The sequence below is a fragment of the Dermacentor andersoni genome, chromosome 9, assembly GCF_023375885.2.
Source record: "Dermacentor andersoni chromosome 9, qqDerAnde1_hic_scaffold, whole genome shotgun sequence".
NCBI lineage: Eukaryota > Metazoa > Arthropoda > Arachnida > Ixodida > Ixodidae > Dermacentor > Dermacentor andersoni.
The window spans coordinates 8,470,066-8,485,426 of NC_092822.1; the positions used below are offsets into that span (position 1 = coordinate 8,470,066).

Here is a 15,361-nt window from a genome sequence, read left to right on the forward strand (position 1 = left end):
GCAGGTGAGGGCATTTGAACTAAACAATAAACATTTAATTGTAGGGTTAATGTTCCAAAACTGGCCCAATGGGTAATTAGTGACACTGTAGTGGAGGGCTTCAGATTATTTTTGACCACCTGGGGTTCTTTAATGTGCACCCAAAACATGCTAGGCGGGCATGTTTGCAATGTGCTCCCATGAGGCTGCCACCGTTATGGCCAACAATCGAAAGCATGACGTCGTGTTTAGCAGCAGAACACCATAGCCACTGAGATAGTGTGGTGGGTTGAACTGATCAATTAGGCCTTCAGGCATGACAAAATGTGGGTGCATGACCCAAGAACACACGGAGGCAACCTACACCATCAGTAGCATCAACTTTTAGAAAGCATTATTACTGCTGGAAAATAGAAATAGAGGCAAAGCTGTCCCTGAAGTTATGTTGCCATCACTGCCAGTGCACTCTGATGCTGCACACATCGAGTGGTTGTTTGGGTATTCAAACTGAAATACTTCTTCAGGCGTATTATGTGTTATCTTGCTCATATGCAATTTTCATCTACTTGTCAACAAGATTAGCTACACTTGTATAAGAACCTTTCTGATGAACAAATTACAAGAGCTTGGCACTGATTTTTCTTTGTATATACAATATAAAGATGCTTAAAATTTTTAACCAATGTAATTTTTACTGGCTAATAAATTACATTCAAAAGCCTGATCTATGTTACGATTCCATGTCAGTTATATTAAAGGGGCACAAATGATAAATACTGGGCTAATGTAGATCAGCAGAATGCCACCTTCGCATCCCCACACCCCTGCCCCATGACACCGTGAATACATACCTCTTCCACACAAAAATGACCTAGATAAGTGAAAGTATGTTGCAATTACTGATGTCACATTGATACTACCAGTGCTCCAGTTTGGGCACATAATTCAGTAAGAGTTTTTCTCCTAACAAATGGTATTTTTCTACAAATGAAGTGCGCAATGATGTGCACAAACATGTGATCTATTGGCATAATGGCAGCTCATTGCACGCTCTGCCAACACAAGTTGTACAGGTGTTACATACAGGTTATCTACAGTTTTCTACGCAAATAGAGGTCTGGGAGAACACACTATTCAGTCTAACTGATCTATTGCTATTCAGTGACCCTTTCAACATTCTAAGGTGCAGCTGTTGCAGGTCAATACAGCTAATGACTCATGACACCATGTTAACAGTTGCAAGAGCTCCATATATTTAGTACACAAATTGACTGTGCATCCCTTATGTCAGCATAAGATGGCACTGGAACATGCATAAATGGACAATAAATGCAAACTTGGCTTGTGGTAATTATGGTTTCATAATTCACACCGTTATCACAGCTAGGTCCTATACAACTTCTTACTCGTACGACAAGCTAACAACGAAAGACTCAAATACTCTCATAAGAACAAAAAGAAAGCGATGACTTTGCCAACTATACGTTAACGAAATTTGTTACTGGGCTAGTCAGTTCATGCTTAGGAACTGAATATTGGTAAGCGCACTTCTTAGACAGTACAGAAGATAAGAGACATAGGCACAGGACAAGCGCTAACTTGCAACTAAATTTTGTTCTGAAGACTTTGCCTACTTGTGTACGCAGCAGACCAGGATCGTGCAAGTGCACTGCCCATCAAGCCAGCCAATGCATCATATCAAGAAGCGTGTAGATTACAGCATCATTTCTAAAAACTGCTTTTCTTTGCTACGCAAGACAACTGACGTATCGCTAATACAGGCACTTCCTTTCTTTCTAATATGATATGCCTCCATGATTTCTCTGGCCAAGGCATGGCCACTCCTGCCTAGAATTCAAATACCGGAAAGAATTGGCTCACAGGGACAGGACCTACAATGCATAGGCAAATGAAAAGAAGCTTTGTTAGCTACAGACGACTCATGTTCCCGTGCCCGATTGTTGACGCATCGGTTGGTTTGTTTGATGTCAACCTTTCCGCACTTAAGTGGGATCTCATACACAACGCCAACGGTGCATGCGACCTATGGCATGGTATGCTTCTTTCCACAGGCAGGTTTCCTATAGGGTCCGAAAATGCGTGGGCGCAACCCAGGACGTTTTCGCGGTGCAGAAAACACAATAGGCACGTCGTACCTTTTGGCCATATTCTTCAAGTTGTCCGCAACCCTGTGAACGTAGGGCACCATTTCTAGCTTTCTTGTTCGTATAACTGGCCCAGAGGCATTTTTCTACCCTTCAGTTTCTGAAGGAGGGTCTCGGACCCAGCTGTCAAAATCGAACGGGGGAAGCCAGCTGCCTGCAGGTGCTCAGTCGGGCAATTGAAGCTATTCTAAGCCAAGTGAACACAAGACTTCGTCCGCACCGACTCAAGACATTGCCTTGCAATTGCTTGTTTTATCACCTTACTATGTGCTGAATCAAATGGCAAGGGTTCTTTACAAGCTCATGGAGAGTACTTCCACCAAATGTGCAGCCCACTAAAAAACATGTTAATATCTAAAAACTGCAGGGTGTCATAGTTAGGAATTTCATAAGTAAAGTCGGTGATGGCACTGTTTGTACAGTGAAGTTGCAACGAATGAAGTTGCAACCATACCAACACTAAGCAGAAACACTAAATAGATTTAGACTGAGACAGTATTCTTTCGATACTATATTTTTATTAATTTGGTGATAATAGGTTAGTTATTAGAACAGAAAATGAAGGGCAAAATCAGATTTTTTGAATTTCTCACCGAAACCCCAGCACTGGCACATTAAGCGCAATGTCACAGATTTCAAATTATGTTTTTGTATTTGGGCCATAGTGGCTCAGCAAAAGCTCTTGCAGCTTGCAAAGTTCAGTCTTTCACTCAATTAGAATGCACTGTGCTGACGAAAAATTAACTAGGCTCGAGCAGACACTGTTGAAACCCCGTCAGGGCAAGAGAAGTTCAAGCTGGCATCGCCACCAGTGTTTACTTTTTTTTTTCTGGCTTGCCAAGCTTCTTGTCATGGAAAGGGTAGCTTTTTTAGGGGGTATGGTTGAAGGACAATTTATTAATGCAGTTCAAGTGCTTTTCTTAGATGTCCTCCTAAGGGCAAGTGTGGCTCTCCAAGTTGTTGATCTTGTTTAATAAAAGCTATATGATGCTTACAAAATGTCAATATAAACTTGTCTTTCTGCTTCTGACCTCAACTTTCTTACTTGTCAGCACTGTCAGCACATTGAGAAAACTGTCATTGTTATTATGTTATCACTCTAGCACAAGATGCACACAAGCTACATTCAGAACATTATGAGTGCTGTTGCCAATTTGAGAGACAGGCAAGCTTGTTTAACCGAACTGCATGGATGACACACATTGTGGTACATTTTCAAATCTACATGAGCCCCACTGAGTGCTCTGGAAGATATGGTGACACATGCATGAATTGCGAAGAGTTCAGTTGTGAGATTTGGTTTGACAACTATTAAGCATGTTTACTGCTAATAATTGCTAAGTATTGATTTGCTTTCTGATCATAAGTTCAGCCAATAAAGAAGCTGATTCTTTCATTCACACTTTCTTCTATTGTTTCTCTGTCAACACCATAACTACCCCATGACACACACATTTACAGAATACTACATTGTGCACACATCAAATAGTGTAGATGTAAACATACTATGACAGACACGATGGCATTTAAGTACACCAATTACATTTTTGCACAAAATGCAAAAAATGCAAAAATATAGAAAAAAAAGCCTAACAGTGCACCATGAGAAGACCGAATTTTCTGAACAAAAGGTTTACTTCCTCATGGAAACAGCCTTCATACTATAATCAGAAAATGTTCAATTATTAAAAAGGAGCTTTGAAGTCCTGAAACGTGAAATAAAACCATGTTTTTTACATCACAGCAACATTTAAATAGTGTGTGCACTATGAAGTATGTGAATACATAAGGAACAACCTAAAGCAATAAATTTTACACTTTACATTATCAGTAACACTACTAGGCAATTTCGAGTCCCTCTAGGAGTTGAAATGAACACCACATAACTAACTGTCAAGACATACAGGGTGAACCAGCATTAGGGAAAACACCATGGCAACATTCCAGACTTGACCGCGTTTTATGTGGCGTGAAAGCCTGCAGACTAATCTCTAATAGATATCTGTCTCATGGGTTATATATTTGACGCTTCTTTTTCTCATACAATCATTGCTGAAGTTATACTACTAGCATTAATACTAATGACATGCTTCAGCTAAGACTGGATGACCCTGTGCATACTTTCATGAACCAAAGAAAGGTATGTATTGACATAACAACCTATCAAAAGTAGGAGTAAAGCTGTTGCACATACATTCAAATATTCCACTTTATTTTGATATCAATATTCTGCTTCTTTCTTTCCTCCCTATCTGGATCAGCAAGAGAGGAGATGAAATTTATTGTATTCATTTGGCAAAGAAAACAATGTGCAGAACTATAAGTTACTTACACCTCTCCACAATCCTTAACGCATTAAAAAGCCGAGAGCTTCAGCTGGGATTCAGACTTGGGCTTTTGAAAGATGCCCAAGGTCATTGCATGCCGCAAGCTGCTGCTTTCGTTACAGCAACGACTGACTGCAGCTGGCACGTTGCAGAAGGAGACAGTAAAGAAACAAAGATAAAACACAAGCAAGAGCGCCCGTAACATATTAGCATTGACAGGCCCGCCAAGAAGCAATGTCCTACACACTCCACGCATGCTTAGAGAGAGGACCGAGTTGAATGCAGCACACGGGGAAGAGAAAACAGGAAAGGCTGCTGTCAAAGGAGAAAGACAGAGGAGAAAAATTTACGATTCAACTGCAGCTGCAGCAGAGCATTCTTTCAAAAACAATAATAAGGAAAGATGAGAGGAGGAAGCACAATAGCCATGCAAACAAAGAACTGACGTGTTCCAGGCGAAAATCTGAGCCAATAAAAGTTTGTTCTGGCATGTTTCTGTTTTTTGTTTCAGCAACGACAAAGTATATCATAGACCGTAGTAACATCATGGTCTATAAAAAAAAACACGCACAAGGAGGTACACAGGTGCTGAACAATTAGTGTGCAAGCATTAACCTTCTGCATATGCATTGCCATGCAATGCGAAAAAAAATGTTCAATTTCCCTTCATTCTTTATAATTTTTATACATTCTAAATATACAAGTTCCTGCAGTATTAAGCCATATAGGAACATTAGAACAAAAGGCTGACCCAGCAGATGCATGTTGATTAGGGCCGTCCCCATGTGAAATACTAGAATTACAGAAGCTCATCCCACCAAGTGAGAACCTTGTGCTTTCGCCTAAATTCACAGTGTCTTGACATCTTTCATATGGCAGTCTTCGTCCATTAAGCTAGCAGTGTGAAGAATTGCACAATTCTTGAGTGGGCTTCTTCCACCTCATCCCATAGTTCCCCAGTTTCTTAGCTTTAAGATCCTCCTAAAAAAGAGCCCAGGCTACACATAACAGTGATGAAGAAAGACTTTGAATACAGAAAAACAAAGGTAAAACCAGCTAAATTTACCTCAAGAAAATGGTAATTTACTGGCACTTAAATGCCCACAGTTGTCACTCTCATACACCACTTTGTCGCCTAAATATAGACCATCACATATCGTCCTCCATATAGCACAGTGCAAATTTAATATGCAGAATTTATCAAACGACTCTGCAACAATCGTAAACAAGATGGTGGCACATGCCTAGAATAACCGCTTCACTAGTTCATCCAGGGATGCATGCAACTTTATGGAACAACAAAAACAAGCAACACAAATTGTTGTCACTAGCTTAGCAAGAAAAATGACAGCTTTTGAATGAGCGTGCTACATGAGTCACTAGAACTTGCTCTGTGATGATGATGATGATGATGATGCAAGATTCAGATTCTGTCGCCACTTTGTGATGGCAACGGTTATGACTGCTTTACTATTCCGTCCTGCAACATATGCAATCCTCCGAAACGCCAAAAAATATGACATGATTTGGTGCCACTACCGTTAGCGTGTAAAATAAACACCTTTTGAGTGTGCATGCTAAGCGACTCCCGAGAACTTGTTCTGCGAGGAGGAGGATGATGACGATAATAACGCAACATGCAGATTCTGTTGTCACCTTGCGGTGGCAATGCTGGTGACGCTGGCTAGACTGGCTCTAACGGTAGGCTTCTTCTTACACAATTTTGGCTTCTTATAAGACTGCAGCACACAGGCAATATTCAGACCAATTTTCTTGGAAAAAAAGCTGCAATAACGTTTGGGCAAATATTGTAATAATTCATTGTTGAAAAACATTTTTGGCTGAATACATTACCCCGGCAGACCAGAAATAGGCATTTTCAGTGGGAGATGATGTGTGTTTGATGTTCTCGCCGCTCCGTAGTGCCGCCAAGACAGGCAGTGCAGCCCCTGGTGTCGCGACTAGGGTCACCATTGTGGTCAGGTGAGTTCATGCTGGCCAGCTAGGTTCAAATTATCTGGTGAGGGCCAATTTCAGGATTTAAATAAGTAAAGTTTTGGCCCATAGAAATGTATAGGTGCCGGCAAGAACCTTTGGTCGGGTTAAAATTAACCAAAAAATTGAATTAACCAAAGTCTAATTAACTGAAGTCAGTTGACCACAATATAAAGAATTCGGTAAAATCAGCACTTTACTTCATTATACAGTTACAACTAGATTTAATGCAGTCGGTAAAATCGGGAATTTGCTTTGTTACATCAAAATTTTGTTGTATTGAAATCTGACCTCTCATTGAAATAAGGACAATCGCCAATCAATGTTTCTTGCATGGAAGGGGCCGCAAAATTTGCCAAATTATCGGGCAATCGAAGAAAGCAAATTTGAATTGGAAAATAAATATTTTGTTGAATGTGAGTGTCAGCGACAAACTATGTGGTTTCATGCCATGCTGGCAATATCTTTATATTGGCGGTATGAATTAAGAGAAGACGGTTTTCACTTTCGCGTCCACTATGCCCCGCGGCTGATAGAGTCGCCCACAGTGGGACGACGCTATCGTGAAATACGTCGGCAGTGGCAAGTGAATGCTTCTCTGCCTTTCGCTTCAACAGATCTCTGAAACTCAAGATTATACAACCTGCAGTACTAAACGCATGGGAAGACCGAGCACATTATTCAATGCAATTTTGGCACACCCACTCTTAGCACAAGCAGCAGAATACCTTTAAAACAGGGCGCGCTGGCTGCGTATGCGCAGCCACGGCCATGCCAGAAAAGGAGACGCACATCAACCTACTGCCTACTCCCCCTCTCGCGCGCACTTTGTTGCGTTACATCAAGCTCGCTCCCCCCTATCCCTTGCTCGAGTGGGAAGACAGCACTCATCAAGTCACCATCCTTCTCAGCTCAATCTCACACACTTTCACTCACAGCCAAGGTGTGCAGCGCACGGGGCGCGATAGGATCTTATCGCACTTGGACTTTGTACGACCCGTGGTGCTGCTCTGCTTCAGCGGTTGCCCTTGGTCGCGCAGCACGCAATTTGAGAGGTGCGTTTGTAACCAGCAGCTTGTAATTTAACCATATGACCATCTGCGTCCATAGAAGTTTTCTTTTATTGTCTTTGAGTTCCTTCGTGGCAGCAGTGAAAGTTCATAATATTGAAATCGTGTACTGTATAAATACACTTTGTTATATTGAGCTTCTAAATACATGGTGTTCTGTGGACAAGTTAAAAAGTTAAATACTCATTATATCGAGGTTTAACTGTATCGAAATATTTTTATATTCACATCTGACCTTTTATGCAATTAAGTACAATCGCCGAGAAATTTTTCTCATTTGGAAGGCGCCACAAAATTTGCCGCAATATCGGACAATCAAATAAAATGAAATTCAATGAGAAAAAGAAATTCATTTTGTTCAATGAAAGAATCAGTGACCAAAGATACAGTATCATGCCATGTTGATGATATCTTCACATCAGCAGTTCAAAAAAAAAAGAAGTATAGAGTCTTTCCGCTGTGGCACCTTGCCAGCAGTGAGAAGACGCTATATGTTACGTCTGCCTCTTGCTTCAACACATCTTTGAAACTTGAGATTAGGCGACCTTCAGCACTAATCATTCGGTAAGACAGCGCAAGTGAAGCCACGGTCACCTAAGCACCCAACCTTCACTTTTGCCACAGATTATCTCCAAGATAGGGTGCCATGCTGACAGCCATCCGCTGCCACGACCAGGCTAGAGGAAAAGACGCTCGCTCACCTGTCCCCCACTCACCCCATCTACCATATGCTCACGCAGGAGCTAATGCTGGAAAACACTGAAGTTGGGAAACTCATGAAACATTTTAATTTGATACAGAAGTTCATCTCTAAATGTGACACTGAGTAATAACAGCAGTTTCAGAATGGACTCTGTGCATTGTTTACTATTAGTGAGATGTAAGAGGGTTGGCAAAGGCAGTGCCCATGCAGCAGTGCTATAAGGCATCCACTAATAATGGCAAAATAAATCGTTGAGTGGCTACCAAGAAGGAAGACAGAAGAGACTCATGTATGAGTAATTTCCGAGGTTGGATTGGTTTGTGTTAAGTTGATGCCACTAGTACAGGACAATGTCACAATGCTGCCATCTAACGTACTGTTGCCATCAGTCTAATCAGCAGTTTTGGTCATTGCTCATAATGTATAGCACTTTCTCGCAATATTGGTGGGCATTCTAGGCCAACAAACAATAGGCCAACAGGGTCGATGTCCCATTTTGAGGATGTGATGCAGTGCTCGAGCACACAGACCTGCAGTGCACTGCATGCTTATGCAAGTGTAGTGCCACCGTTGAAAATCTGTTGCAAGACTCCTAAGCAACTCAGCCAGCAACGATTCTGTCTTTGCACAGTTTCACTAGCACAAATGGCTGCAGCCATTGTGGGGGAAAAAGGACAAGAGGGAAACAACTCACCTGCTGGTCAAGTGCTTTTGCCAGGTCCTCAGCCAGGGAAAGATAGCGAGCATTGAGCTCATTCACTTCGGCTGCCACTCCACCGCTCCCGTCAGGCGCCGTCTCCATCCGGCGCCTTTTTGCGGCAAGGCTGCCATCCAGGCTCGGGTGGTCTTGCTCGAGGCCCTCGGAAAAGCGCTGCAGCCGCAGGCCATAGATCTGCCACAGGACGAGGGGGGGAACGGCGTCGTAGTGACTGCAGACCCGCAGCGAGGCCACACCACGGGGTCCGGGGATCCGTTTAGGCTAACCAGGAAGGGCCGGTTTTTTTTTTTGGTTTTTGGTTGGGCAAGCCAGGTGGGGCAAGGGCAAGGGCCGTGCAAGGTCTTCGGGCGGGCGCTCGACGCAGGGAGGCGGCAGGGCGCAAGGCGGCAAGAGCCAAAGCCGTCCTATTCTAGGTAGCACACACACGATGCAGAAGATGGGCTGCCACACTCTCACTTCCTTTGTCCATGGCAGGGGGCCTTACACACACGCTTTTTGCCAGAGCACAAAGAGCAACACATCAAGGAAGCGGCGGCAGCGGCTTGCGCTCTCCGCCTGGCTGTTTCCTGCTGTACAAAGCAAGCGGCACACTCAAGCCAAAAAAAAAAAAGAGGAGGAGGAGGACACACAAGGTGGTGCATGGAGAGAGGAGCGCGTGAAAAAAATTGCAAGCGGCCCCGGCGGGCAAGCTGCATCATGCACCGCCACCGCCCGCTGCAGGGAGGAAGTGGGGGGAGTGATGAGAAAATAACACGACAGGGCCCCGTGGCGTGGTCCCCGGGCGGCAGCATGCGGAGGAAAGCCACCAACCTGGGCCTCACGGGTGAACCTTCCTCCCAGCACGTTCACCTCCTCAATGCGCGGCCGCCTGCCACTGACCTCAGTGTACAGGTCCTGAGGCAACACACAGACAAGTTTAATCCATCATTCTAAGCACAATACCCTGCCCCACTAACCCCCACCAGAAAACAGCGTGCAAACCACAACACACAAACCCAAGGCCTGCGTGGCCACCTCACCAGAGCCTGCTGCCGATCCACGGAGGGGCGAGCCGTCTTCACCGCATTCACCCGCACTGTCGCCTGGCTTGCCCAGTTCCTCTCTTCGTCCATTTTGTTCCGGTAAGCACGCAGCAGCTCCGAGGCTGCCTCACAGCTGCGCAGCCTGCAACGCCCATGCACACACCTTCAGCACACAGCTGCTAAACAGCAAAGCATGTCTTCATACAGACAGGCTAAGGATGTATTATTTTGCTTCTGACAAGACAGTCCAGTCTGCTGTGCATGAAATGAACTATTAAACCTCGATATAACAAACTTCAATATAACGAAATTCTCGATATAACAAAGTATTTAACTTTTCATACCCTCTTGTCCATCAAATACCATGTATTTACAACCTCAATATAACGAATTGTGTTTGAGATTTCAATATAACAAAATTTCGCTTCTGCAGCAAAGGAACACAGAGGCAATAAATGGAAATTTTCGCAGACGCAGATGGTCAAATGACTGAATTACAAGCGGCTGCCTGCTAATGCACCTCTCGAATAGAATTGCGCCCGGCGCAACGACAGCTACTACTGAAGTGTAGCCACATCTTGTTCCGTATAGAGTACAAGTACGTTAAGATCCTATCGCGCCCCACACACTATGCACTTCAGGTGCGAGTGAAAATGTGCAAGGGTGAGACAAGAAAGATGGTGGTTTCACAAGTGCTGCCTCCCCACGCGAGCAAAGGGGAAGAAGGGAAGGGGAGCAAGCCCGCAGTAACGCAATTAAGCGCGTGCGATTTCTGGCATGCAGCTCAGCCATGGCTGTGCATGGCTTAAGTGAGGCTGAGCACATATGCAGCACGGCATCCTGCTTTAGAGGAATTCTGCTGCGTGTGCAAAGAGTGGGTGTGCCGAGAAGGCTTGGCATTATGTAAGCTGTCTTCCTGCACGTTTAGCATTGGAGGTTGCGTAATCTCCAGTTTCGGTGATTCATTGGAGCGAGAGGCAAATGAAGCATTCGATCTCCCCTGCTGGCGCTTTTAATGATAGCACCAGGGGTGGAGTGCAAACAAGAGCGTGGCTGGCTTCGCTTCATTCGTACCACCGATGTGAAGATATGGTCGACATGGCATGAAACCATATCATATGTCCCTGACACCCAAATTTGTCGAACTAAATTGCATTCTCATTTAAATTTGCTTTTTCGATTGCCCTATAATTCAGGAAATTCGGCGGCCCCTTTCTGTGCAAGAAAAATCGATCGGCGACTGCACTTATTTACATAAAAGGTTGAATTTCTATACAATGAAATTTCGATGGAACAAGGCAAATTGGCGATTTTACCTACTTCGTTATATCGAGGTTTAACTGTATGAAGAAACAGCATCACAGAAGGTAGTCATGCTAACTGGGCCGCCCAGAGTGTGCTCACCGTTCGGCCAGCTGGTTGGCTGCATTGTCCCAACGGCGCACAACTTTGCGCAGGTCATCCTCCAGTTTACGGACATCTGGATGTGAATAGGCACTGGGGCGGGAGCGTTCTGTCACCTTTCGGACACTGGCCACATCTTCAGCGAGCCGGTCCAGCTGAGGTTGCTGCTGCTGGAGCTCCAACTGCAGTGCTACCAGATCTTCATGCACCTGCCTCAGGGCGCTCTGCTCTTCGGGCATTGGACCCTGCGCGGCAAGCTGTTCTTCAACAGACGAAACAAACGTTGTTGCCTCTGAAAGGCCGTGGTTAGCTATCTCCACAGCCTTGAGCCGCTCGACATATAGGTGAGAGAGATTCCAGATGCGATCCCAGAGGCGCACCACCCCATCATGCCGATCCTGGGTCGTCGGTGTCTTTTTGGTCATCTGCTTGAAAGCCACCCGCATCTCGGCCACCTGTGGCTCGAGATCCTGCAGGCCTTCTTCAAACTCCTGCACAAGCCGTTAGGATTAATTATTCCTGCTGATGTGATAGGACCAGAGAAGCTCAGTAAGAAAGCACCGGATCAAGAATTAAATTATCTATAGAAGATCACACTATACTACCAAAAAATGGCAACTTCATAGCAAGAATAAGTCTTAATTACCCTGTTAATACCTTATGAATCTCTGACCATGTCGCCATCTGGCACGTTGATATGATATCTTCTAGGTATAATTAGCTCGTACATCCCTCATGATGTGGCATACAATGTGGGCAACCCCATCACAACTTTACTGACGTGCCTATGATATCGGTGTGACAGTGATCCTGCAGGGCACCGGCTCAAGCTAAACTTAGCTGAAAACGTGGCAAAAGATGGCCTAAGCTGTATGGAAAACGTGAAAACCAACCTTGTGCTGCACCACGAGGGCATCGAGGCTGTCGATGTCTCGTGGGATGTGTGCCTGCACCCGCGAGTTCAATGTGCGCTCCTTCTCCTGCAGCAGTTTCTCCAGCCGAGCTGAGAGGTCTGCGAAGCGGCGACTTGGGCTCTCGGGTGATTTCTCAGCTGGAAAAACGCACAAGAGGCAGAGTTGCTGTGGGCTCTTTAAAATGCTGTTACTGATATATTGCTTCAGGCATCTGTGTTACCTCAAGACTCTCAACTATAATAAATTTCTCACAAATGTTTGAAGCCACAGCACATAGTTTCCGTCAATGGCAGCATTTAAGTCTATTTGTGCAACAGCCTTGCTTGCACCCTCACCAGCTGCTCCCTGGGCCTTCTGTTATGTGCCCAGTTCACACTGTAAAGCCATTTCGAGTGCATTCTGAGACTAAGAATCAACCCTGCTGCCATGGCCAACTGAAGAGGACATGCAGAACTCCTCTGAAGACAATGTGAACACTTGCATTGTGCGAGAGTGCACCAATGTTGAAGAGCTGCCCAACATGTGCCAGCCCGAGTGTTTCTGTGTTCCACCCCCTTCAGAAAGCAACTACCACTGCTTGGAATTGCACGCACAACCTCGTGCTCAACAGCAGAACGTTGAAGCCACTCATTCACCGTAGCAGCTAGCTAGTTTAAATAGTTAACAGATGGCATCCACAAATGAAGTCAAGTTTACAGCTTAAAATGCATGAGTCATGCAAAGTGTTGAAGTGAAAGAGCCTCCTTACCTTCTTCCTCACGGAGCTTGGCCATGAGATCTTCGAACAACTTGTTGCAGAGACGAATTTCTTCACGGAGACGTCGCATGTCGGGGTCGGTTGGGTCGCCTTCAGCAAGCAGCTTCTCGGCATCTTCGTTGAGTGCACGAATGATCGACTCGCGTTGGTTTGGCTCCATAGCCCGGAACTGCACAACCCAGTGCCGATTAAATATTTAACAGTTCCCAAAGTTGCACACAAACTTATATGACAAACCATCTTGCTTACACAGCATGTGCAGCACCCTTTTCTCCCTTTAGAGCCTTATGCCAACTGAATCTTTGTAAAGTGCATGACATAAAAGCACAGAGTGGTAGTAACCTAAAGAAAACAATATAATCACTGGAACTACTTTCTAACAACAATACATTCACTCAAGGCAATGGCATACCAGAGGACATCCTGAATTAATGCTAGAGTGTACTAGCATACGGCTGAGTGGGACGAGCGGCCGGAGCAGCGCATGCTTTGCAGTGACGCGCCTGACGACGAAAAATACTGTGGCAGCACTGAAATCGAAGTGGCTTAAGCTGCATCAAGGTCGCACCGTTGGAAAGTGCAGGCGATTCTGACTAGCGGGGTCGTTCGTACTGCTTTGCACACTGCTGTTTGTGATCGGAGCACTCACATTGTGTTCCTAATAACATGTGCATTTATGCCTTAAGAATACATTCCTTTCTGTGGTTTTATACCATGCACTGATTGCGCATGCATTGCGACCACAGTGTCGGCTTTTATTCTGCTATGGTATTTTAGTTGCCTTAGAGGACAATTATGTAGCTTTTTCTACAAGCAGCATGTGTCTCTCGTGTGTATGCTTGTACATATAGTTTTCCACCAGTAGTTGTTGCAAAATGCAGACGAAAAAAAGAAAACTGCAAGCTTGCTGCTTGCCGCTTTAGCAAGTAAAACATATCTGCCTCATCCAGCACACCATTGTCCTGTTCTCCGATCTACACGAAGCATACCGAGAAAAAAAAAAAAAAAAGATGCAACATTTCGTTCATGTTTGCATCTTACTCGTGTAACAGAATGCGGAGTAATTGGTACAGGGTCTTTTATTGGGCCGGACCTCAAGCCTTGAAAACAGTTTTATTTATCTATTCTATATACAAATCTTTGGCACGTAAGCTGCATCAAATTTTTTTGCCAGTCCATGCTTTAAAGAAAGAAAGAAAAAGAAGACAGTGCAGTGCATTAATTAGTGGCACTAGTGGCTATGGCATTAGGCTTCTAAATTGGAGCTCACAGGTTCAATCCAGGCTGTGGAATTCGTTGCGGACAAAATGGAAAAACACTTGCGTACTTATATTTAGGTGCATGTTTAAGAGCCCTAGCTAGTGAACACTCAAACACTGCGGGTGCCACATAATTGCATATCGCTGTTTTGCCATGCAAAACCCTAGAACTTGTTTATTTAAAAAAAAGAAGGTAGCTGTGTCCATCAGCTCTTTTCTAGTAGTTTAAACAAAACAAAATTATTTTCTAGTCCGATTTCTCAGAAGAACAAGTTATGGTGATCTTACATTTCAAACCTGCGTATAATGCCGTTCCCAACTGTGCGTCAGCTCAACTGAGCAGAGTGCGTATATAAGTGGCCGCTTTCAGGTATCCTGTGCACTATCATAATGACAATAATGAAGCAGTTAAAGGAACGGCCTGCCTCACTACACGTAGAGATATATGCAGACTTGCTTTGTTCGTTGATGGAGATAAGTATGCTACAACATGCACCACTCAGTTTTAATGGGATGAAAACATGGCGAGACTGTCCGAAAAAAATATTTCCTTGCCTAAATTGAGTTAGCAGATTTACAAGCTGCTCCAAAACGAGGTGTTTATATTGACTGACAGTTATGGATGTGTGCAGCAAAAGTTACCAAATCCGATGCATTGATTCACTCAGGAACTGGTGGGCTTCTGCGTAACAGCTATGACTAGCCAGCTGCAGAATCACTCGGAACAGTACTCACTATAGCATCGGACACACCCTCCATCCAGAATTCAAAGTGCTGTTATGCATTACATACTAACAGAAACAACTATTCGATCATATCCGATTCATATTCGATTAAATAAAATAAAAATATCCAATAGTCAGCTCAGGAATTGCATACAATATGAATAGCAAATAGCATTTGATGAGACTTGTATGTTTCTACTTCATTTCACATGCTGGCACATTGAAGAAGATTGCCAGACCAGCCATGGAGATTACACTGGTCTTTACTTCCCCCTCACCTCAAATCAGTCTGACTGCATACGAAGGCAATATCCTTTTTCTTA

The 15,361-nt window shown here is 44.3% G+C and overlaps 1 protein-coding gene across 10 annotated transcripts in view; it reads right to left on the minus strand.

The window, feature by feature from the left end:
* The window catches only part of shot (dystonin-like protein short stop), a 306,414-nt gene that overhangs the window by 117,005 nt on the left and 174,048 nt on the right, over positions 1–15,361 (minus strand). For 8 of the 10 annotated variants that reach the window (XM_055068483.2, XM_055068486.2, XM_055068482.2 and 5 more), the window contains 6 exons: positions 13,046–13,223; positions 12,277–12,434; positions 11,384–11,874; positions 9,977–10,121; positions 9,768–9,851; positions 8,934–9,131 (listed from right to left, as the gene is read on the minus strand). In XM_055068483.2, the coding sequence (XP_054924458.1) occupies positions 8,934–9,131; positions 9,768–9,851; positions 9,977–10,121; positions 11,384–11,874; positions 12,277–12,434; positions 13,046–13,223 (1,254 nt within the window). The remainder of the gene's footprint in view (positions 1–8,933; positions 9,132–9,767; positions 9,852–9,976; positions 10,122–11,383; positions 11,875–12,276; positions 12,435–13,045; positions 13,224–15,361) is intronic. The other 2 variants (XM_055068489.2, XM_055068490.2) reach the window with 2 other exon arrangements.